Source organism: Scyliorhinus canicula, chromosome 9 (genome assembly GCF_902713615.1).
Source record: "Scyliorhinus canicula chromosome 9, sScyCan1.1, whole genome shotgun sequence".
Taxonomy (NCBI): domain Eukaryota; kingdom Metazoa; phylum Chordata; class Chondrichthyes; order Carcharhiniformes; family Scyliorhinidae; genus Scyliorhinus; species Scyliorhinus canicula.
This window is the reverse complement of record NC_052154.1, coordinates 97,445,584-97,471,617: the sequence shown is the minus strand read 5'-3', so window position 1 is coordinate 97,471,617 and position 26,034 is coordinate 97,445,584. Positions and strand designations below refer to the sequence as shown.

Sequence of the window (26,034 nt, the reverse complement as noted above, 5' to 3'; positions counted from 1 at the left end):
GCCAGATTCAGAGGAAGATGCCCTGTTTGGAAATCCAGTGTGGAAGCGGCAGATTTAGTGAATTCAGTGAAGTGGTAGTTAAGCAGTTAGTTCCCAGAGGTGCCAGCGGAGGAGCAATCCACACTGGGTCCATTAGTCGCAATCACTGTACTCATTGTGATCCCGATTGGATGAAGGGACAATTATTCCTATGGGGCAGTCCTGAGTGGGCTCAATCGCAATGAATTCAGTGGCCCGTCAGCTTTCAGATTGTCAATCTAATGTAGAAACAGCAAGAAAAGTGGTATAATTGGGCAAATCCATCCAGTGTAGTCATTCTCTATGGGGAACAGAGTATCCAGTGCATGAGGGGTCCTCAATGGGTGAATATGTTGTTAATCCAGTCAATGAGAAAACATACAGTGGAATCAGTGTAGCAGTGATCGTTGATGGGAGGATATGCAGTGATTCCAGCAAAGAAATGGTCCTTGATGGTTGGGGATGCAGTGAATCCATTGCAGGGGTGGCCCTCGGTGAGCAAAAACACAGGTAGTCCAGCGGAGAAGTGGTCCTCAACGAGCAAATATGCAGGTAATCCAGTGCAGGAATGGCCCTCAATGAGTGGGTTTGCAGTGAATCCAGTGTGGGACCATTGTTCAGAGTGCATTTGAAGTGAATTTGGTCAGTTCTTGGACAAGCTTCGAGCGAACGCAGTAGTTTGGGACTAAGCACGAGTTCAGCAGCCATTACTTGCAATGAACCCAGCCGGCCCGATTTGAGCTGCAGGATTGTGGAATTTCAGGGTTGCATGTTAGGAAGTGGGGATTGGGGTTTCGCCTGATGTCTTACCGCGCCGGGGTCACCTTGTTGTTCTTGCTCTCCATTTCCTTCCCTCGAACTGCGGCCATGTAGGAGAACAAGCACAGCACTGAGTAGCAGATCTCATGGGCCTGGAGGAAGAGAGCAAGGGGCAGTTAACACTATCGCAAACCAACCAAATTACCGTCACACAAGCCCTTCAGGAGCACGGTGGAAATTTCCACAGGTTAAATGCCCTCTTGCTCAAAATCTAATCGTCCTGCTATTTGCTTCCAGAATGTTTGGTTTCTATTCCATCCCACACACTGTAGGCAATGGGTACAACGCAGCATTTTTATCAGTGGAGGTGACCCCATCCATTGAGTCCACAGTGCACACAGTCAGATACCTACACTAGGGCATGTTCAATATGAGCATCCTCCGACCTCCTCATCATCTATCCCACCATTCCTTTCTCTCAGCTTCCTTTTAAATACATCTCTGTTGTTTGCTTCACCCAATCCCTGTGGGAGCGAGTTCCACATTCTCCCAAATCCCTGTGGGAGCGAGTTCCACATTCACCACACTCCCTGTGGGAGCGGGTCCCACATTCTCCCCACTCCCTGTGGGAGCAAGTTCCACATTCTCCCCACTCCCTGTGGGAGTGAGTTCCACATTCTCCCCACTCCCTGTGGGAGCGAGTTTCACATTCTCCCCACTCCCTGTGGGAGAGAGTCTCACATTCTCCCCACTCCCTGTGGGAGTGAGTCCCACATTCTCCCCAATCCCTGTGGGAGCGAGTCCCACATTCTCCCCACTCCCTGTGGGAGTGAGTCCCACATTCTCCCCAATCCCTGTGGGAGCGAGTCCCACATTCTCCCCACTCCCTGTGGGAGTGAGTCCCACATTCTCCCCCACTCCCTGTGGGAGCGAGTTCCACATTCTCCCCACTCCTTGTGGGAGCGAGTCCCACATTCTCCCCACTCCCTGTGGGAGTGAGTCCCACATTCTCCCCAATCCCTGTGGGAGCGAGTCCCACATTCTCCCCACTCCCTGTGGGAGCGAGTCCCACATTCTCCCCACTCCCTGTGGGAGCGAGTCCCACATTCTCCCCACTCCCTGTGGGAGCGAGTCCCACATTCTTAGCACTCTCTGGGTAGAGTTGTTTCTACTGAATTTCCGACTGGGTTTTGTTGGTAACTGTTTTATATCTGTGATCTGGAGCTCAGTGAGAGGGTTCGCAATTTTGACCAGGCAATCAATTACAGCAGTAAGGAGGGACGACATCGGAGAAGGCTTGTCAAATGAAGCCATATGGGTGGAACTTCAAAACCAAAAAGAAGCATTCACATTGCTGAGTGTTCTATAGGCCCCCAACAGTCCGAAAGTAATAGAAGGGCAGATATGTAGGCAAATTTCAGAAGTGTAAAAGTAATAGGGTGGTGGTAGTGGAGGATTCCAAGAGAAACTTTTAAGCCAGTATGAGGAAGGTCCTCCAAGAGATGGGACGATCCTGGACTTAATTTTAGGTAACAAAGCCGGGCAAGTGGTTGAAGTATTAATGGGGGAGCATTTTGCAGACAGTGATCATAACTCAATTAAATTGAAGATTGTTCAAAAGAACAAGGATGGGCCTGAAATCAAATTTTAAACTGTAGTAAGGCCAAATTTAATAAGATTAGATATGATTTGGCCAGAGTGGACTGGGAGTAGGCACTTTTAGGTAAATCTGTGACAGAACAGTAGGATGCATTCAAGAAGGAAATAGGGAGAGTACAGGGCCAACATGTTCCAATCAATAAAAAGGGTAGGACCAACAAATCCAGCGAACCCTGGATATCGAGGCATATTCAGCACTGGATAAGGAGACAAAGGGAGGCTTATGGCAGATATCAAGGGCTCAAAACAGCAGAAGCGCTAGAGGAGCATGGAATATGAAAGAGAGAACTTAAAAAGGAAATTAGGAGAGCAAAAAGGAGACATGAAAGGCAGGTAAAATAAAGGAAAATCCTAAATTGGTTTACAAGTACATTAAGGGTAAAAGGATAACTAGGGAAAGGGTAGGGCCCATTACGGACCACAGTAGTAATTTCTCTGTAGAGCCAGAGGACATAGATAGGGTTTGAAATTAATACTTTGTGTTGGTGTTCACTAGTGGGTATAGAATTCAGGGAGAAGGACTGTGGTGAAATTGAAGAAATTAACATGGTAAGAGAGGACGTTTCGATGGTCTGTCAGGCTTAAAAGTAGACAAATATCCAGGGCCAGATGAAACATATCCCAGGCTGTTGAGTGAGGCAAGGGAGGCACTGCAAGACCCCAAATACCAAACCAGGACACATTACAAGACCCCAAAATCACAGACACAGGGCAAGCTCATATATCATACCAGGACACAGAGTGAGCCCATATACAACACCAGGTCACAGGGCTAGACCCCCATATACCACACCAGGATACAGGGTGAGACCCCATATACCATGTCGGGAAACTGCGAGACCCCATCAGGACACAGGGCGTGGCCCCATATACCACACTGGGAAACTGTGAGAGCCCAGATATCACTCCAGGATACAGGGGGAGACCCCATATACCACACTGGGAAACTGTGAGAGCCCAGATACCACTCCAGGATACAGGGGGAGACCCCATATACCACACTGGGAAACTGTGAGACCCCATATACCACTCCAGGATACAGGGGAGACCCCATATACCATACCGGGACACAGGGCGTGACCCCATAATATTACCTGTAAACAAACAATTGAAAACTAAAAGAATTCTAGTGGTGCAGTTTAAGCAGTTCTAACGTGTCACCGGTGTGAAAAAGCAGAAGGTTGTTGTACAGAATATTAGTATCTACTCACCATTGGAGTCTTGTACTTGTGAGTCACCACTTCGTTAGTTTGTGGAACTGGAACCGGACGAGCAAGAGACAAAAGAAAGAGTTTAACCCAAGAACAATATCATAGACTGAGATTGCGAATAGACAGATTATTTACAGACGCACATACAAAGAACATTACATTTAATCGTATTTGCACACAGAGGTTATGTACATCTGCTGGGCTGTAAATATTCATATACTGGCCTCAAGGCCATGGACAACAGCACAGTCGGATGGTGAGTTTGTGCTCACACCTAAATCACACAATGAGCCTACATATATATATATATATATATATATATATATATACACACACATGTGCACAATGAGTCTGCGTATACATGCAGTCGCACAGTGGGTGCGGATACGCGCAGTCGGTGCGGATACGCGCAGTCGGTGGGGATACGCGCAGTCGGTGGGGATACGCGCAGTGGGTGGGGATACGCGCAGTCGGGGGGATACGCGCAGTCGGTGCGGATACGCGCAGTCGGTGCGGATACGCGCAGTCGGTGGGGATACGCGCAGTCGGTGGGATACGCGCAGTCGGTGGGGATACGCGCAGTCGGTGGGGATACGCGCAGTCGGTGGGGATACGCGCAGTCGGTGGGGATACGCGCAGTCGGTGGGGATACGCGCAGTCGGTGGGGATACGCGCAGTCGGTGCGGATACGCGCAGTCGGTGCGGATACGCGCAGTCGGTGCGGATATGCACAGTCGCAGTCGGTGCGGATACGCACAGTCGCAGTCGGTGCGGATACGCACAGTCGCAGTCGGTGCGGATACGCACAGTCGCAGTCGGTGCGGATACGCACAGTCGCAGTCGGTGCGGATACGCACAGTCGCAGTCGGTGCGGATACGCACAGTCGCAGTCGGTGCGGATACGCACAGTCGCAGTCGGTGCGGATACGCACAGTCGCAGTCGGTGCGGATACGCACAGTCGCAGTCGGTGCGGATACGCACAGTCGCAGTCGGTGCGGATACGCACAGTCGCAGTCGGTGCGGATACGCACAGTCGCAGTCGGTGCGGATACGCACAGTCGCAGTCGGTGCGGATACGCACAGTCGCAGTCGGTGCGGATACGCACAGTCGGTGCGGATATGCACAGTCGCAGTCGGTGCGGATATGCACAGTCGCAGTCGGTGCGGATATGCACAGTCGGTGCGGATATGCGCAGTCGGTGCGGATATGCACAGTCGGCGGATATGCGCATTCGTGCGGATATGCACAGTCGCAGTCGGTTCGGATATGCACAGTCGCAGTCGGTGCGGATATGCACAGTCGCAGTCGGTGCGGATATGCACAGTCGCAGTCGGTGCGGATATGCACAGTCGCAGTCGGTGCGGATATGCACAGTCGCAGTCGGTGCGGATATGCACAGTCGCAGTCGGTGCGGATATGCACAGTCGCAGTCGGTGCGGATATGCACAGTCGCAGTCAGTGCGGATATGCACAGTCGCAGTCGGTGCGGATATGCACAGTCGCAGTCGGTGCGGATATGCACAGTCGCAGTCGGTGCGGATTTGCACAGTCGCAGTCGGTGCGGATATGCACAGTCGCAGTCGGTGCGGATATGCACAGTCGGTGCGGATATGCACAGTCGCAGTCAGTGCGGATATGCACAGTCGCACAATCGGTGCAGATATGTGCAGTCACACAGTCGGTGCATTTCTGCACAGTAACATGGTGCATATACGCACAGAGGGTGTGAACATGCGCAATCCCATAGCAAATCTGCATACATAAGCAGTCACAGTGTGTGTATTAGCAGATTCAGTAAGCCTGCAAATATACCCAGTCGCAGCAAGTGCATATACGCAGTTGCAAAACGAGTCTGCATATATATGAATTTGCATGGTGAGTCCGTGTACATACGCAGTCATAGTGTGACTGCATATACATGGTCGCACAGTTAGCGTGTATATATGCAGTCTCACAGTGAGTGCCTATATATGCAATCGTAGTTAGTTTGTCTAAATATGCAATTGCAGTGAGTCCGTGTACATACACAGTCACTCTGCGAGTCCGTGTACATACACAGTCACTCTGCGAGTCCGTGTACATACACAGTCACTCTGCGAGTCCGTGTACATACAGTCACTCTGCGAGTCCGTGTACATACACAGTCACTCTGCGAGTCCGTGTACATACACAGTCACTCTGCGAGTCCGTGTACATACACAGTCACTCTGCGAGTCCGTGTACATACACAGTCACTCTGCGAGTCCGTGTACATACACAGTCACTCTGCGAGTCCGTGTACATACACAGTCACTCTGCGAGTCCGTGTACATACACAGTCACTCTGCGAGTCCGTGTACATACACAGTCACTCTGCGAGTCCGTGTACATACACAGTCACTCTGCGAGTCCGTGTACATACACAGTCACTGTGCGAGTCCGTGTACATACACAGTCACTTTGTGAGTCCGTGTACATACACAGTCACTCAGTGTACATACAGTTACTCTGCGTGCGTTTGGGGGGGGGGGGGGCGGAGGGCGTGCATGGTGAGAGTGTTGGGGGGGGGGGGAAAAGAGAGAAGTTGACTTCCTTTTTTTTTTAAAAATAGAGTACCCAATTCAATTTTTCCAATTAAGGAGCAATTTAGCGTGGCCAATACAGCTACACTGCACATCTTTGGGTTGTGGGGGCGAAACCCACAAATCACGAGGAGAATGGGCAAACTCCAAGCCAGGATCGAACCTGGGACCTCTGCACCACCTTGCTGCCCGAGTCACTATTCCAATGGACATGAAGGTGACAGTGCTCCTGAGGGGCTATTCTGAGCAGGTTGAATGCAAATTTTCATTCACTATGGATTGTTTTTTGAATGTATCAATTGTTAATAAGCCGAAAAACAGTTACATTTCTAGAGCACCTTGCATGATGTTAGGATGTCTAAAGTTGTTTCACCACAAGAGAAGTATTTTCCAATTTTAATCACTGTCATAACAGAGACTTAATCACATATTACTAATCTCCACAGACAACAACATAATATCCACTTTCAGGAATGCTGGGTGAGGTCGAAATGTTGTTCAAGCATCGCTACTCCTGTGCTGCCGGATCATTTACAGCCAGCAGAGTTTAATGTCACATCAAAAATATGTCGCCGACAGTGTGGCACTCCCTCAGCGCATCAATGGATTGTCAGCCTCGAGTACGTGTCCAACTTTCTGGACGAATAGCAGGGCACAGGCGGCTAAAACATAACATTCACAACACATACGATCAAACCATTCCATACTTTTCATTTGACAAGAACCAACAGAGGGTCTGAGAGGGGGAAATAGAGGAGGTTGAGAGAGTCAGGAGATTAAAAAAAAGAGAACGTTGGGGGGGCTAAAAGGAAACTGAATGGGGCAAAGGGAGACTGGGGAGAAAGAGGAAAATGTGGGGGCAGGGGGGAGCGACTGTACAGGGAGGCATTGGGGTGTAAAGAAGCAAATTACTGAGGATGGCGGACTCTCAAACCAAAAGAGAAAATGCTGGAAAATCTCAACAGTCTGGCAGCATCTGTAGGGAGAGAAAAGAGCTAACGATTCGAGTCCAGATGACCCTCTGGACAGGGCTGAACAAGGCAACATTGGGGGGGGGGGTTGACCTGGACAGGGAGACATGGTGGGGGGGAGCGGGGCTTGGAGAGGGAGATGGCAGGGGAGGGGGATGCAGAGGGCTACCGGGGGGATTTTGCAGAAGGAGGCGGGGGGTGCGAGAGGGCGTTGCAGAGGGGGCGAGAGGGGGCGGGTGGGGGCCAGAGGGGGCGGGTGGGGGCCAGAGGGGGCGGGTGGGGGCCAGAGGGGGCCGGACGGGGCCAGAGGGGGCCGGACGGGGCCAGAGGGGGCCGGACGGGGCCAGAGGGGGCCGGACGGGGCCCGGAGGGGGCCGGACGGGGGCCGGACGGGGCCAGAGGGGGCCGGACGGGGCCAGAGGGGGCCAGAGGGGGCCGGACGGGGCCAGAGGGGGCCAGAGGGGGCCGGACGGGGCCAGAGGGGGCCGGAGGGGGGCCAGACGGGGGCCGGACGGGGGCCAGAGGGGGCCGGACGGGGCCAGAGGGGGCGGGACGGGGCCAGAGGGGGACAGACGGGGGCCAGACAGGGACAGAGGGGGCCAGAGGGGGCCAGAGGGGGCGAGACGGGGCCAGAGGGGGCGAGACGGGACCAGAGGGGGCGAGACGGGACCAGAGGGGGCGAGACGGGACCAGAGGGGGCGAGACGGGGCCAGAGGGGGCGAGACGGGGCCAGAGGGGGCGAGACGGGGCCAGAGGGGGCGAGACGGGGCCAGAGGGGGCGAGACGGGGCCAGAGGGGGCGAGACGGGGCCAGAGGGGGCGAGACGGGGCCAGAGGGGGCGAGACGGGGCCAGAGGGGGCGAGACGGGGCCAGAGGGGGCGAGACGGGGCCAGAGGGGGCGAGACGGGCCAGAGGGGGCGAGACGGGGCCAGAGGGGGCGAGACGGGGCCAGAGGGGGCGAGACGGGGCCAGAGGGGGCGAGACGGGGCCAGAGGGGGCGAGACGGGGCCAGAGGGGGCGAGACGGGGCCAGAGGGGGCGAGACGGGGCCAGAGGGGGCGAGACGGGGCCAGAGGGGGCGAGACGGGGCCAGAGGGGGCGAGACGGGGCCAGAGGGGGCGAGACGGGGCCAGAGGGGGCGAGACGGGGCCAGAGGGGGCGAGACGGGGCCAGAGGGGGCGAGACGGGGCCAGAGGGGGCGAGACGGGGCCAGAGGGGGCGAGACGGGGCCAGAGGGGGCGAGACGGGGCCAGAGGGGGCGAGACGGGGCCAGAGGGGGCGAGACGGGGCCAGAGGGGGCGAGACGGGGCCAGAGGGGGCGAGACGGGGCCAGAGGGGGCGAGACGGGGCCAGAGGGGGCGAGACGGGGCCAGAGGGGGCGAGACGGGGCCAGAGGGGGCGAGACGGGGCCAGAGGGGGCGAGACGGGGCCAGAGGGGGCGAGACGGGGCCAGAGGGGGCGAGACGGGGCCAGAGGGGGCGAGACGGGGCCAGAGAGGGTGAGAGGGGGCAGAGGGGGTGCCAGAGGGGGCGGGGGCAGGGGCTAGATGAGCCGGGGGAGGGGGGGGGCAGAGCGGTCGGGGGGGGGAGCCAGAGAAGGTGCGGGGGGGGGGGGGGGTGAGAAAGGAGGGAGAGGATTGTGGGAGAGACGCTGACAGGATTGTGGGAGAGACGCTGACAGGATTGTGGGAGAGACGCTGACAGGATTGTGGGAGAGACGCTGACAGGATTGTGGGAGAGACGCTGACAGGATTGTGGGAGAGGCGCTGACAGGATTGTGGGAGAGACGCTGACAGGATTGTGGGAGAGACGCTGACAGGATTGTGGGAGAGACGCTGACAGGATTGTGGGAGAGACGCTGACAGGATTGTGGGAGAGGCGCTGACAGGATTGTGGGAGAGACGCTGACAGGATTGTGGGGGAGACGCTGACAGGATTGTGGGGGAGACGCTGACAGGATTGTGGGGGAGACGCTGACAGGATTGTGGGGGAGACGCTGACAGGATTGTGGGGGAGACGCTGACAGGATTGTGGGGGAGACGCTGACAGGATTGTGGGGGAGACGCTGACAGGATTGTGGGGGAGACGCTGACAGGATTGTGGGGGAGACGCTGACAGGATTGTGGGGGAGACGCTGATAGGATTGTGGGAGAGACGCTGACAGGATTGTGGGAGAGACGCTGACAGGATTGTGGGAGAGACGCTGACAGGATTGTGGGGGAGACGCTGACAGGATTGTGGGAGAGACGCTGACAGGATTGTGGGGGAGACGCTGACAGGATTGTGGGGGAGACGCTGACAGGATTGTGGGGGAGACGCTGACAGGATTGTGGGGGAGACGCTGACAGGATTGTGGGGGAGACGCTGACAGGATTGTGGGGGAGACGCAGGATTGTGGGAGAGACGCTGACAGGATTGTGGGAGAGATGGAGAGAGGATTATTGGGAGACAGTGAATCAGAGATAGTGATGAGACATGCACAGGACAGGGGGCAGATGCAATTTTAGATATATTTAGGGGTGTGGCTGTGAAATGAGAGAAGCACAGCATGTTACAAGGTAGGGCTGCACTGTTTAAGGGGAGTACGTCAAGGTGGAGACAAAAACTTGGAGATGAACTGCGGCATGGGGATACTGTCAGCATCCAATGATTGACTCAGCACAGGGTTGGATACCAGATACTGCTGTCTACTGTTCATGTGGTGAGAAATGCAAACAGCGGCAACAGTAAAACAAGCCGGCAATCTAACATGTTCTCCTTACCTGAAGGAGTACCAAGGTTTTCAGAGAAGTGGAGGGAGCAAGTCAATGTTGAATGACCAGAAACTTAGCAGGGTCTCAAACCTGATTCAGTGCAGAAACGGAGACGCCCCTCACATTGCAAACCACCTAATCCTGCTGACCCCTGAGTAGTACTGTCCAAAGGCTTGACACTGTAAATACTGACACACACTAACCACAGTGAACAGCCTTCCCCAAAACCTGCTCACTCACAGGCAGCCAGTCTAATTCAGGGGTACAATGAAATGGGGCGAGTGGTAAAATGGACCTGAAGCTGTTTCAATGCAACATGCTGCCGATCAAAGATTGTCTACCCTATCCAGTCCAGATTCTTTGCAAAGGACCTCACGATAGAATTACCCTCAATTACATAAGTGAAACCACCTCAATTCCACATCAATAGCAGGAAAATGACATCCCATTTCCTAAGGCTACAAAAGAGGCGATAGAAAATAGAGGAGTTTACACTGGGGTCCAGTGAGGTGTGTACAAGGGTTACAATGGAATTCACGGCCGCATGTACACAGGTTATACTGGGATTCAGGGCTGCGTGTACAGGGGTTATACAGGGATTCAGGGCTGTGTACAGGGGTTACACTGGGATTCAGGACTGTGTACAGGGGTTACACAGGGATTCAGGGCTGTGTACAGGGGTTACACAGGGATTTGGGGCTGTGCACAGGGGTTACACTGGGATTCAGGGCTGCGTGTACAGGGGTTACACTGGGATTCAGGGCTGTGTAGAGGGGTTACACTGGGATTCAGGACTGTGCACAGGGGTTACACAGGGATTCAAGGCTGTGTACAGGGGTCACACAGGAATTCAGGGCTGTGTGTACAGGTGTTACACTAGGATTCAGGGCTGTGTAGAGGGGTTACACTGGGATTCAGGGCTGTGTAGAGGGGTTACACTGGGATTCAGGGCTGTGTAGAGGGGTTACACTGGGATTCAGGACTGTGAACAGGGGTTACACTGGGATTCAGGGTTGCGTGTACAGTGATTCAGGACTGTGTACAGGGGTTACACTGGGATTCAGAGTTGCGTGTACAGGGATTCATGACTGTGTGTACAGGGGTTACACAGGGATTCAGGGCTGTGTACAGAGTTACACAGGGATTCAGGGCTGTGTACAGGAGTTACACAGGGATTCAGGGCTGTGAACAAAGGGGTTACACTGGGATTCAGGGCTGTGAACAAAGGGGTTACACTGGGATTCAGGGCTGTGTGGACAGGGGTTACACTAGGATTCAGGGCTTTGTGGACAGGGATTACACTAGGATTCAGGGCTGTGTGGACTGGGATTACACTAGGATTCAGGGCTGTGTGGACAGGGGTTACACAGGGATTCAGGGCTGAGTGGACAGGGGTTACACAGGGATTCAGGGCTGTGTACAGGAGTTACACAGGGATTCAGGGCTGCGTGGACAGGGTTTACACAGGGATTCAGGGCTGTGTGGACAGGGGTTACACAGGGATTCAGGGCTGTGTACAGGAGTTACACAGGGATTCAGGGCTGTGAACAAAGGGGTTACACTGGGATTCAGGGCTGTGTACAGGAGTTACACAGGGATTCAGGGCTGTGAACAAAGGGGTTACACTGGGATTCAGGGCTGCGAACAAAGGGGTTACACTGGGATTCAGGGCTGTGTGGACAGGGGTTACACTAGGATTCAGGGCTGTGTGGACTGGGATTACACTAGGATTCAGGGCTTTGTGGACAGGGGTTACAGAGGGATTCAGGGCTGTGTGGACAGGGGTTACACAGGGATTCAGGGCTGAGTGGACAGGGGTTACACAGGGATTCAGGGCTGTGTGGACAGGGGTTACACAGGGATTCAGGGCTGCGTGTACAGGGGTTAAACTGGGATTCTGGGCTGTGTGTCCAGCAGTTACACAGGGCTGCGTGTACATGGGTTACACAGGGATTCAGGGCTGTGTGGACAGGGGTTACACAGGGATTCAGGGCTGTGTGTACAGGGGTTAAACTGGGATTCAGGACTGTGTACAGGGGTTACACTGGGATTCAGAGTTGCGTGTACAGGGATTCATGACTGTGTACAGGGGTTACACAGGGATTCAGGGCTGTGTGTACAGAGTTACACAGGGATTCAGGGCTGTGTACAGGAGTTACACAGGGATTCAGGGCTGTGTACAAAGGGGTTACACTGGGATTCAGGGCTGTGTGGACAGGGGTTACACTAGGATTCAGGGCTTTGTGGACAGGGATTACACTAGGATTCAGGGCTGTGTGGACTGGGATTACACTAGGATTCAGGGCTGAGTGGACAGGGGTTACACAGGGATTCAGGGCTGAGTGTACAGGGGTTACACAGGGATTCAGGGCTGCGTGGACAGGGGTTACACAGGGATTCAGGGCTGTGTGGACAGGGGTTACACAGGGATTCAGGGCTGTGTGGACAGGGGTTAAACTGGGATTCAGGGCTGTGTGTCCAGCAGTTACACAGGGCTGCGTGTACATGGGTTACACAGGGATTCAGGGCTGTGTGGACAGGGGTTACACAGGGATTCAGGGCTGCGTGGACAGGGGTTACACAGGGATTCAGGGCTGTGTGTACAGGGGTTACACTGGGATCCAGGGCTGTGTGTACAGGGGTTAAACTGGGATTCAGGGCTGTGTGTCCAGCAGTTACACAGGGATTCAGGGCTGCGTGTGCAGGGGTTACACTGGGATTCAGGGCTGTGTGGACAGGGGTTACACAGGGATTCAGGGCTGTATACATGGGTTACACTGGGATTCAGGGCTGTGTGCACAGGGGTTACACAGGGATTCAGGGCTGTGTGTACATGGGTTACACTGGGATTCGGGGATGCGTGTACAGGGGTTACACTGGGATTCAGGGCTGTGTGTACATGGGTTACACAGGGATTCAGGGCTGCGTGTACATGGGTTACACTGGGATTCGGGGATGCGTGTACAGGGGTTACACAGGGATTCAGGGCTGCGTGTACATGGGTTACACTGGGATTCAGGACTGTGTACAGGGGCTACACAGGGATTCAGGACTGTGTACAGAGGTTACACTGGGATTCAGGGCTGTGTGTACAGGGGTTACATTGGGATTCAGGGCTGTGTGTACAGGGGTTCAACTGGGATTCAGGGCTGTGCACAGGGGTTACACAGGGATCCAGGGCTGTGTGTACAGGGGTTACACTGGGATTCAGGGCTGTGTGTACAGAGGTTACACTGGGATTCAGGACTGTGTGTACAGGGGTTACACTGGGATTCAGGGCTGTGTGTACAGGGGTTACACAGGGATTCAGGGCTGTGTACAGGGGTTACACAGGGATTTAGGGCTGTGTGGACAGGGGTTACACAGGGAGTCAGGGCTGTGTGTACAGGGGTTACACAGGGATTCAGGGCTGTGTGGGCAGGGGTTACACTAGGATTCAGGGCTGCGTGGACAGGGGTTACACAGGGATTCAGGGCTGCGTGTGCAGGGGTTACACTGGGATTCAGGGCTTTGTGGACAGGGGTTACACAGGGATTCAGGGCTGCGTGTGCAGGGGTTACACAGGGATTCAGGGCTGTGTGGACAGGGGTTACACAGGGATTCAGGGCTGCGTGTGCAGGGGTTACACAGGGATTCAGGGCTGTGTGGACAGGGGTTACACAGGGATTCAGGGCTGCGTGTACAGGGGTTACACAGGGATTCAGGGCTGCGTGTACATGGGTTACACTGGGATTCAGGACTGTGTACAGGGGCTACACAGGGATTCAGGACTGTGTACAGAGGTTACACTGGGATTCAGGGCTGTGTGTACAGAGGTTACATTGGGATTCAGGGCTGTGTGTACAGGGGTTCAACTGGGATTCAGGGCTGTGTACAGGGGTGACACTGGGATTCAGGGCTGTGTGGACAGGGTTACACAGGAATTCAGGGCTGTGTGTACAGGGGTTACACTGGGATTCAGGACTGTGTACAGGGGTTACACAGGGATTCAGGGCTGTGTACAGGGGTTACACAGGGATTCAGGGCTGTGTACAGGGGTTACACAGGGATTCAGGGCTGCATGTACAGGGTTACACTGGGATTCAGGGCTGTGTGTACAGTATTACACAGGGATTCAGGGCTGTGTACAGGGGTTACATAGGAATTCAGGGCTGGGTGTACAGGGGTTACACAGGGATTCAGGGCTGGGTGTACAGGGGTTACACAGGGATTCAGGGCTGTGTGTACAGGGGTTACATAGGAATTCAGGGCTGGGTGTACAGGGGTTAAACTGGGATTCAGGACTGTGTGGACAGGGGTTACACTGGGATTCAGGGCTGTGTGTACAGAGGTTACACAGGGATTCAGGGCTGTGTGTACAGGGGTTACACTGGGATTCAGGGCTGTGTACAGGGGTTACACTGGGATTCAGGACTGTGTACAGGGGTTACACAGGGATTCAGGCCTGTGTGTACAGGGGTTACACTGGGATTCAGGGCTGTGTGGGCAGGGGTTACACTGGGATTCAGGGCTGCGTGTGCAGGGGTTACACAGGGATTCAGGGCTGTGTGTACAGGGGTTACACTGGGATTCAGGGCTGTGTGGACAGGGGTTACACTGGGATTCGGGGATGCGTGTACAGGGATTACACAGGGATTCAGGGCTGCGTGTACATGGGTTACACTGGGATTCAGGACTGTGTACAGAGGTTACACTGGGATTCAGGGCTCTGTGTACAGGGGTTAAACTGGGATTCAGGGCTGCGTGTACATGGGTTACACTGGGATTCAGGACTGTGTACAGGGGCTACACAGGGATTCAGGACTGTGTACAGAGGTTAAACTGGGATTCAGGGCTGTGTGTACAGGGGTTATATTGGGATTCAGGGCTGTGTGTACAGGGGTTACACTGGGATTCAGGGCTTTGTGGACAGTGGTTACACAGGGATTCAGGGCTGTGTGGACAGGGGTTACACAGGGATTCAGGGCTGTGTGGACAGGGGTTACACTGGGATCCAGGGCTGTGTGGACAGGGGTTACACAGGGATTCAGGGCTGTGTGGACAGGGGTTACACTGGGATCCAGGGCTGTGTGGACAGGGGTTACATAGGAATTCAGGGCTGTGTGTACAGGGGTTACACAGGGATTGAGGGCTGTGTGTACAGGGGTTACACAGGGATCCAGGGCTGTGTGTACAGGGGTTACACAGGGATTCAGGGCTGTGTGTACAGGGGTTACATAGGAATTCAGGCCTGGGTGTACAGGGGTTACACAGGGATTCAGGGCTGTGTGGACAGGGGTTACACTGGGATCCAGGGCTGCGTGTACAGGGGTTACACAGGGATTCAGGGCTGTGTGGACAGGGGTTACATAGGAATTCAGGGCTGTGTGTACAGGGGTTACACAGGGATCCAGGGCTGTGTGTACAGGGGTTACACAGGGATTCAGGGCTGTGTGTACAGGGGTTACATAGGAATTCAGGGCTGGGTGTACAGGGGTTACACTGGAATTCAGGGCTGTGTGGACAGTGGTTACACAGGGAGTCAGGGCTTTGTGGACAGGGGTTACACAGGGATTCAGGGCTGTGTGGACAGGGGTTACACTGGGATCCAGGGCTGCGTGTACAGGGGTTACACAGGGATTCAGGGCTGTGTGGACAGGGGTTACACTGGGATCCAGGGCTGCGTGTACAGGGGTTACACAGGGATTCAGGGCTGAGTGGACAGGGGTTACACAGGGATTCAGGGCTGTGTGGACAGGGGTTACACAGGGATTCAGGGCTGTATACATGGGTTACACAGGGATTCGGGGCTGTGTGTACAGGGGTTACACAGGGATTCAGGGCTGTATACATGGGTTACACAGGGATTCAGGACTGTGTACAGGGGTTACACAGGGATTCAGGACTGTGTACAGAGGTTACATTGGGATTCAGGGCTGCGTGTACATGGGTTACACAGGGATTCAGGACTGTGTACAGAGGTTACATTGGGATTCAGGGCTGTGTGTACAGGGGTTAAACTGGGATTCAGGGCTGTGTGTACATGGGTTACACTGGGATTTGGGGCTGCGTGTACAGGGTTACACAGGAATTCAGGGCTGCGTGTACATGGGTTGCACTGGGATTCAGGACTGTGTACAGGGGTTACACAGGGATTCAGGACTGTGTACAGAGGTTACACTGGGATTCAGGGCTGTGTGTACAGGGGTTACACTGGGATTCAGGACTGTGTACAGGGGTTACACAGGGATTCAGGGCTGTGTGTACAGGGGTTACACTGGGATTCAGGGCTGTGTGTACAGGGGTTACACAGGGATTCAGGGCTGTGTGTACAGGGGTTACACTGGGATTCAGGACTGTGTACAGGGGTTACACAGGAATTCAGGGCTGTGTGTACAGGGGTTACACAGGAATTCAGGGCTGTGTGGACAGGGGTTACACTGGGATTCAGTACTGTGTACAGGGGTTACACAGGGATTCAGGCCTCATGTACAGGGTTACACTGGGATTCAGGGCTGCGTGTACAGGGTTACACTGGGATTCAGGGCTGTGTGTACAGTATTACACAGGGATTCAGGACTGTGTACTGGGGTTACACAGGGATTCAGGGCTGTGTGTACAGGGGTTACATAGGAATTCAGGGCTGTGTGTACAGGGGTTACACAGGGATTCAGGGCTGTGTACAGGGGTTACACAGGAATTCAGGGCTGTGTGGACAGGGTTACACAGGAATTCAGGGCTGTGTGGACAGGGGTTACACAGGGATTCAGGGCTGTGTTTACAGGGGTTACACAGGGATTCAGGGCTGTGTGTACAGGGGTTACACTGGGATTCAGGGCTGTGTACAGGGGTTACACAGGGATTGAGGGCTGCGTGGACAGGGGTTACACAGGGATTCAGGGCTGTGTGGACAGGGGTTACACAGGGATTCAGGGCTGTGTGGACAGTGGTTACACAGGGATTCAGGGCTGGGTGTACAGGGGTTACACAGGGATTCAGGGCTGTGTGTACAGGGGTTACATAGGAATTCAGGGCTGCGTGGACAGGGGTTACACAGGGATTGAGGGCTGTGTGAACAGGGGTTACACAGGGATTCAGGGCTGTGTGGACAGGGGTTACACAGGGATTCAGGGCTGAGTGGACAGGGTTTACACAGGGATTCAGGGCTGCGTGGACAGGGTTTACACAGGGATTCAGGGCTGTGTTCAGGGTTTACACAGGGATTCAGGGCTGTGTGAACAGGGGTTACACAGGGATTCAGGGCTGCGTGGACAGGGGTTACACTGGGATTCAGGGCTGTGTGGACAGGGGTTACACAGGGATTCAGGGCTGTGTGGACAGGGGTTACACTGGGATTCAGGGCTGTGTGGACAGGGGTTACACTGGGATTCAGGGCTGTGTGGACAGGGGTTACACTAGGATTCAGGGCTGCGTGGACAGGGGTTACAGAGGGATTCAGGGCTGTGTGGACAGGGGTTACACTGGGATTCAGGGCTGTGTGGACAGGGGTTACACAGGGATTCAGGGCTGTGTGGACAGGGGTTACACTGGGATTCAGGGCTGCGTGGACAGGGGTTACACAGGGATTCAGGGCTGTGTGAACAGGGGTTACACAGGGATTCAGGGCTGCGTGGACAGGGGTTACACAGGGATTCAGGGCTGTGTGAACAGGGGTTACAGAGGGATTCAGGGCTGTGTGGACAGGGGTTACACTGGGATTCAGGCCTCATGTACAGGGTTACACTAGGCCACAGACTGTTAATTGTTCGTCATAGTACATAGAACATACAGTGCAGAAGGAGGCCATTCGGCCCATCGAGTCCACACCAACCCACTTAAGCCCTCACTTCCACCCTATCCCAGTAACAAAATAACCCCTCGTAACCTTTCTTTGTCATTAAAGGCACTTTTTTATCGTGGCCAATCCACCTAACCTACACGTCTGGACTGTGGGAGGAAACCGGAGCACCCAGAGGAAACCCCCGCAGACACGGGGATAATGTACAGACTCTGCACAGACAGTGACCCAGCGGGGAATCGAAACCAGAGTGCTAATCACTTGTGCTACCGTGCTGCCCAATCACTTGTCCTCCCGTGCTGCATCTGATGTGAATTTCCAAAGTGACCAGGACATGTGCAAAGTCTAGCGCAGCCAATTCTCACATTGCACAACAATGTCACATTTAACATGTGCTGACACGCATACACGTGTTTGCACACAAGCAAACCAGTAAGAGACATCCTTGCAATGAAAGAAGTGAAACTGCTCCCAGCCTCTGTGATGCCAGCATCATTACTTCACATCAAGAGAAGTTTCCATTCAAAATTCCATTTCTTCCTCAACCGCGATTTCCCACCTACAGTTGTGGACAGGGCCCTCAACAGTGTGCGGTCCATCTCCCGCGCCACTACCTTGCCCACTCCACTCCCTCCCAGAACAAGGACAGAGTCCCCCTCGTTCTCACATTTCATCCCACCAGCCTCTGTATGCAAAGCATAATCCACCGCCATTTTTGCCAACTCCAGCGTGATGCTACAACCAAACACATCTTCCCTTCACTCCCTCTGTCAGCATTCCACAGAGACCGTTCCCTCCGAGACAATCTAGTCCACTCCTCCACCATACCCAGTACCTCTCGCATCACCCATGGCACCTTCCCATGCAATCGCAGCAGGTGTAACACATGCCCCTCAATATTATAACCATGCTTAACATCCCAGGCCCAAAACACTCATTCCAGGTTAAGCAGCGTTTCACTTGCACCTCTTCCAATTTGGTCTATTGCAATCGCTGCTCCCAATCTGGTCTCCTCTATATCAGAGAGACCAAACGCAGACTGGGTCATCGCTTTGCTGAGCATCTTCGGCCTGTGCGCATTCAGGACCCTGACCTTCCTGTTGCTTGGAATTTTAACAAAAGACCCTGCTCCCATGCCCACATGTCTGTTCTTGGCCTGCTGCAATGTTCCAGTGAAGCGCGACGCAAACTGGAGGAACAACATCTCATCTTCCGTTTAGGCACGCTACAGCCTTCCGGTCTGAACATCGAATTCAACAACTTCAGATGATCAGCTCTACACCAACTCGACCCATTTGTTTGCATTTCATTTTAACTGTCTTTAACCATTTCTTTCTTTCTTAATATACATTTAAATTCCCTCCGCCCCCACAATCGTATCCGCCTTTCCTTCACCTTTCTCCTCTTTGCTTCCCCCTTCCCCTCGCCCTACATCTACAGTTCATCCTCTGATGTTAGTTTCCCTGCTGTTTGACCTTTCACATCTATTGTCCTCTCTGGGGACTGCCATTAACACTCCTTCCCCTTGGTATCTGTGGCCATTAGTACCCGGTTTCTCTGGGTTCCTGTGGCTATGACTCATGTTTCATTCTCACTCCACAGTATAAATATTTTCCACTTTCTCTGTCAGCTTTGACAAAGCGTCATCGGACTCGAAACGTTAGGTCTTTCCTCTCCCTACAGATGCTGCCAGACTTGCTGAGATTTTCCAGCATTTTCTCTTTCGTTGGAGATTCCATTCAACCTCATAATCCAGTTCCCCTGTTCTATCACAGCACGACTGATCTTAACCGACCTCCAACATTACAGTACTTTTCTGCACCTTGATATTGGAATAATCCATAATCTTAGTTTTTCAATGGCAATTTTGTTTTTCAATGGCGATTTTGGAGGGCAGTTAGGAACCAACTATATTGCTGTGTGGGTCTGGAGTCACACACTGGATAAGGAAGGCAGATTTCCTTCCCTAATTGACATTTGGGAACGAGACGGGTTTTTACAACAATGGTTGGCACGGTCGGTATTAATGAAACTCTTGATATTCGAAATTTATGAACTGAATTCAAATCCCACTAGCAGCTGATGCTGGGATTTGAACCCCTGCCAGTTTGAATCGCAGGGTTAATGGTCAGTGACACACCCACCATGCCATCCATACGCACAAACACAAAAGACGCCAGAAAACAATGCAGATATGCACACGTGTACTCCCACTTAGATGCGGTCATGGGCTTCCATGTTGGGCTGTTGCGAGGGAAAAATCCATTCCCCATCTATCTGCTGACTGGGATGAGGTGACTCATAGCTCCAGGTCCCACTGTATCAGACAGTGATTGGAGCATGACAACAGGATTCACAAGTGGTAAACCTGACAAAACGAACACTCACTCCCCATCATTGGGGAATACAACACTGTCCCCTCAATATTACAACTCTCTCGATCATTGGGGAATCCAGCACTGTCCCGTAACTAATACAACACCCTCAATATTACAACATCCCTTCAATATTACAACATTTTCAGTCACGGGAAATAGAGCACTGTCCCCTCAATATTATAACCATCCCAATCACTGGGGTAATACAGCACTGTCCCCTCAATATTATAACCATCCCAGTCACGGGTAATACAGCACTGTCCCCTCAATATTATAACCATCCCAGTCACTGGGGTAATACAGCACTGTCCCCTCAATATTATAACCATCCCAGTCACTGGGGTAATACAGCACTGTCCCCTCAATATTATAACCATCCCAGTCACTGGGGTAATACAGCACTGTCTCCTCAATATTATAACCATCCCAGTCACTGGGGTAATACAGCACTGTCCCCTCAATATTATAACCATCCCAGTCACTGGGGTAATACAGCACTGTCCCCTCAATATTATAACCATCCCAATCACTGGGGTAATACAGCACTGTCCCCTCAATATTATAACCATCCCAGTCACTGGGGTAATACAGCACTGTCCCCTCAATATTATAACCATTCCAGTCACTGGGGTAATACAGCACTGTCCCCTCAATATTATAACCATCCCAATCACTGGGGTAATACAGCACTGTCCCCTCAATATTATAACCATCCCAGTCACTGGGGTAATACAGCACTGTCCCCTCAATATTATAACCATCCCAGTCACTGGGGTAATACAGCACTGTCCCCTCAATATTATAACCATCCCAGTCACTGGGGTAATACAGCACTGTCCCCTCAATATTATAACCATCCCAGTCACTGGGGTAATACAGCACTGTCCCCTCAATATTATAACCATTCCAGTCACTGGGGTAATACAGCACTGTCCCCTCAATATTATAACCATCCCAGTCACTGGGGTAATACAGCACTGTCCCCTCAATATTATAACCATCCCAGTCACTGGGGTAATACAGCACTGTCCCCTCAATATTATAACCATCCCAATCACTGGGGTAATACAGCACTGTCCCCTCAATATTATAACCATCCCAGTCACTGGGGTAATACAGCACTGTCCCCTCAATATTATAACCATCCCAGTCACTGGGGTAATACAGCACTGTCCCCTCAATATTATAACCATCCCAGTCACTGGGGTAATACAGCACTGTCCCCTCAATATTATAACCATCCCAATCACTGGGGTAATACAGCACTGTCCCCTCAATATTATAACCATCCCAGTCACTGGGGTAATACAGCACTGTCCCCTCAATATTATAACCATTCCAGTCACTGGGGTAATACAGCACTGTCCCCTCAATATTATAACCATCCCAGTCACTGGGGTAATACAGCACTGTCTCCTCAATATTATAACCATCCCAGTCACTGGGGTAATACAGCACTGTCCCCTCAATATTATAACCATCCCAGTCACGGGTAATACAGCACTGTACCCTCAATATTATAACCATCCCAGTCACTGGGGTAATACAGCACTGTCCCCTCAATATTATAACCATCCCAGTCACTGGGGTAATACAGCACTGTCCCTTCAATATTATAACCATCCCAGTCACGGGTAATACAGCACTGTACCCTCAATATTATAACCATTCCAGTCACTGGGGTAATACAGCACTGTCCCCTCAATATTATAACCATTCCAGTCACTGGGGTAATACAGCACTGTCCCCTCAATATTATAACCATTCCAGTCACTGGGGTAATACAGCACTGTCCCCTCAATATTATAACCATCCCAGTCACTGGGGTAATACAGCACTGTCCCCTCAATATTATAACCATCCCAGCCATTGGAGGAAATGCATCACTGTCCCCTCAGATCCCCTTCGATCGGCCTCAGCCACTGTGGAGCACACCACTGCCTCCTCAACATAACAGGCTACAAAGTGAAGCCGAGTAGAATCTCCGGCAGCAGCACCCCCTTCCCCGATTAACTCAATGCATTTTATGCTCGGTTTGAGCAGGAAACCATCAAACCATTATCAATTTCCCCAGCAGCCCCGGACACATCCATACCTACCGTCACAGCTTCCGAAGTCAGATCAGCCTTTTTGAAAGTGAACTTAGGAAAGCAATGGGTCCTGACTGAGACCCTGGTCGTGCGCTCAGATCCTGCATGGACCAGCTGGCAGAGGTGTTCGCGGACATCTTCAGCCTCTCCCTACTCCATTCCGAGGTTCCCACCTGCTTTTAAGAAGACCACCCCACCTGCTTTAAGAAGACCACCATCATACCGGTGCCAAAGAAGAACCAGGCAACGTGCCTCAACGACTACCATCCGGTGGCCTTGACATCTATCATAATGAAGTGCTTCGAGGTTGGTCATGCGACACATTATCACCATACTCCCAGAATGCCTTGATCCACTGCAATTCACAAACTATCACAACCGGTCCACAGCAGACGCCATCTTCCTGGCCCTACACTCATCCCTTGAGCATCTCAACAACAAGGACTCCTAATTCAGACTCCTATTCAATGACTACAGCTCCGCCTTTAACACCATAATCCCAGCCAAGCTCATATCAAAACTCCAAAACATAGGACTTGGCTCCTCCCTCTGCAACTAGATCCTAGACCAGGGGTGGGCAAACTACGGCCCGCGGGCCGCATGCGGCCCGCCAAAGGTCTTTATGCGGCCCACCAAGTCATTAAAAAAAAAAAAGGCCGAAGGGCCTGTTCTGTGCTGTACTGTTCTATGTTCTATATGAGGCGCCCAGAATCATAACCGGGTGAAGTAATTATTTTACTTAATATACTATGCGGCCCTTTAAAATTGTGAATTTCTGAATGTGGCCCTTGCACGGAAAAGTTTGCCCACCCCTGTCCTAGACTTCATGACCCAGAGACCACAATCAGTAAGGATAAACAACAACAAAACCTCCTCCACGGTAGTCCTAAATTCCGGGATCCCGCAAGGCTGCATTCTTAGCCCCCTACTATAGTCTCTATACACACATGACTGTGTGGAAAAATTTGGCTCCAATCCATCTACATATATGCTGATGACGCGACCATGGTGGGTCAGATCCCGAACAACGATGAGTTATAGTACAGGAGGGAGATAGAGAATCTAATGGCTTGGCGTGACGAGAACAATCGCTCAATGTCAGCAAAACCAAGGAGCTGGTCATTGACTCCAGGAAGCGAAGTAACGTACACACCCTGTCTGCATCAATGATACCGTGATGGAGATGGTTGACAGCTTCAAATTCCGAGGTGTGCACATCACCAACAATCTGTCCTGTTCCACCCACACGATGCTATGATGAAGAAAGCACAGCAGCGTCTATAATTCCTCAGGAAACTAAGGAAATGCGGCATGTCCACAATGAGACTTACCAATATTTACAGATGCACTACAGAAAGCATCCTATCTGGCTGCATCACAGCCTGGTATGGTAACTGCTCTACTCAAGACCGTAAGAAACTACACAGTGTCATGAACACGGCCCAGTTCATCACGCAAACCTGCCTGCCATCCATTGTTCCAGTCTGCAGGGATCCTCTGTGGTCGTTCCCCTCAGTAACAAGTATACTATTTTGGATACTTTTGAGGGGGACGACGAACCAGGGGTAAACCACGGTGAACGGCTCTCCAGCACTGAGTCTGTCCCTGTGGATCAGAAGGAAAGAAGGGAGAGGAGAGCAATAGTTATTGGGGACTCGATAGTTAGAGGGACAGATAGGCGGTTCTGTGGCAGCGAAAGAGACTCACGGATGGTATGTTGCCTCCCGGGTGCCAGGGTCCGTGACGTCTTGGACCGTGTTTTCAGAATCCTCAAGGGGGAAGGGGAACAGTCACAAGCCGTGGTACACATCGGTATCAACGACATAGATAAGAGAAGGGACGGGGATTTAAAACAGGAATTTAGGGAGCTAGGGTGGAAGCTGAGAGCCAGGACAAACCAAGTTGTCATCTCTGGTTTGTTGCCAGTGCCATGTGCTAGTGAGGTGAGGAACAGGGAGAGAGTGCAGATAAACACGTGGCTGCAGGGATGGTGTAGGAGGGAGGGTTTCAGTTACGTGGATAATTGGAGCACATTTAGGGGAAGGTGGGACCTGAACAGACAGGACAGTTTGCACCTGAACCAGAGGGTCACCAATATCCTGGGAGGGAAATTTGCGGGGGGGGGGGGGGGGGGGGGGGGGGGGGGGGGGGGGGTGTTAAACTAATTTGGCAGGGGGCTGGGAAAATGAGCTGTAGTCCAGAAGCCAGTGTTGAGAGTAGTGAGGTACTGAGGAGGGTATTAAGGTCGCAGGAGAGGTGGGTTGGTGGGTTGAAGTGTGTCTACTTCAATGCAAGGAGCATCCGGAATAAGGTAGGTGAACTTGGAGCGAGGATTGGTACTTGGGACTACGATGTTGTGGCGTTACGGAGATATGGTTAGAACAGGGACAGGAATGGTTGTTGGAAGTTCCGGGGTATAAATGTTTCAGTAAGAGTAGGGAAGGTGGTAAAACAGGTGGAGGAGTAGCATTGTTAATCAAGGATAGTTTAACGGCTGCAGAAAGGCAGTTCGAAGGGGATCTGCCTACTGAGGCAATATGAGCCGAAGTTAGAAATAGGAAAGGAGCGGTCACATTGTTAGGAGTTTTCTATAGACCCCCAAATAGTAATAGAGATGTGGAGGTAGAAATTGCAAAACAGATTATGGATAGGTGTGGAGGTCTCAGGGTAGTTGGCATGGGTGACTTTAACTTTCCAAATATTGATTGGAACCTCTATAGGTCGAACAGTTCGGATGGGGCAGTTTTTGTAGTGTGTGCAGGAGGGTTTCCTGACACAATATGTGGATAGGCCGACAAGAGGGGGGGCCACATTGGATTTGGTACTGGGTAATGAACCGGGCCAAGTGTTAGATTTGTTTGTGGGAGAGCACTTTGGAGATAGTGACCACAATTCGGTGTCTTCACTATTGCAATGGAGCGGGATAGGGCCATATGGCAGGGCAAGATTTATAATTGGGGGAGGGGTAATTATGGTGCGATTAGGCAAGATTTAGGGAGCATAAGATGGGAACAGAAACTGTCAGGGAAAGGCACAAAAGAAAAGTGGAGCTTGTTCAAGGAACAAATACTGCATGTCCTTGATAGGTATGTCCCTGTCAGGCAGAGAGGAAATGGCTGTGTGAGGGAACCATGGTTGAAAAGAGGTTGAATGTCTTGTCAAGAGGAAAAAGGAAGAGTATGTAAGGATGAGAAAACAAGGTTCAGCTGGGTCGCTTGAGCGTTACACGTTAGCAAGGAATGAGCTAAAAAAAAAGGGCTGAGGAGAGCTAAGAGGGGGCATGAGAAGTCCTTGGCGGGTCGGATCAAGGAAAACCCCAAGGCTTTTTACTCTTATGTGAGAAATAAAAGAATGACCAGGGTGAGGGTAGGGCCGGTCAAGGACAGTAGTGGAATGCAGTGCATGGAGTCAGAAGAAATAGGAGAGGCGTTGAATTCATACTTTTCTTCAGTGTTCACCAAGGAAAGGGGCCATGTTTTTGAGGATGAGAGTGTGATACAGGCGGGTAGGCTGGAGGAGGTAGATGTTCTGAGGAAGGATATATTAACAATTTTGAAAAACCTGAGGGTCGACAAGTTCCCTGGGACAGATGGGATATATCCAAGGATTCTTTGGGAGGCAAGATTGCAGAGCCTTTGGCTTTGATCGTTTGGTCCTCACTGTCCACGGGGATAGTACCAGAGGACTGGAGAGTGGCGAATGTTGTTCCTCTGTTCAAGAAAGGGAATAGGAATGACCCTGGTAATTATAGGCCAGTTAGTCTTACTTCGGTGGTCAGTAAGTTAATGGAAAAGGTCCTGAAGGATAGGATTTATGACCATTTGGAAAGATGCAGCTTAATCCAGGATAGTCAACAC

General features: G+C 52.3%; 1 protein-coding gene across 45 annotated transcripts in view; it reads right to left on the bottom strand.

Moving 5' to 3' along the window:
• Window positions 1-6: 6 nt before the first annotated feature.
• Window positions 7-26,034, bottom strand: part of madd (MAP-kinase activating death domain) — a 224,091-nt gene continuing 198,063 nt past the window's right edge. For all 45 annotated transcript variants that reach the window (XM_038807261.1, XM_038807262.1, XM_038807290.1 and 42 more), the window contains 2 exons: window positions 3,648-3,694; window positions 7-929 (listed from right to left, as the gene is read on the bottom strand). In XM_038807261.1, coding sequence (XP_038663189.1) covers window positions 825-929; window positions 3,648-3,694 — 152 coding nt within the window. In that variant the 3' untranslated portion in view covers window positions 7-824. The remainder of the gene's footprint in view (window positions 930-3,647; window positions 3,695-26,034) is intronic.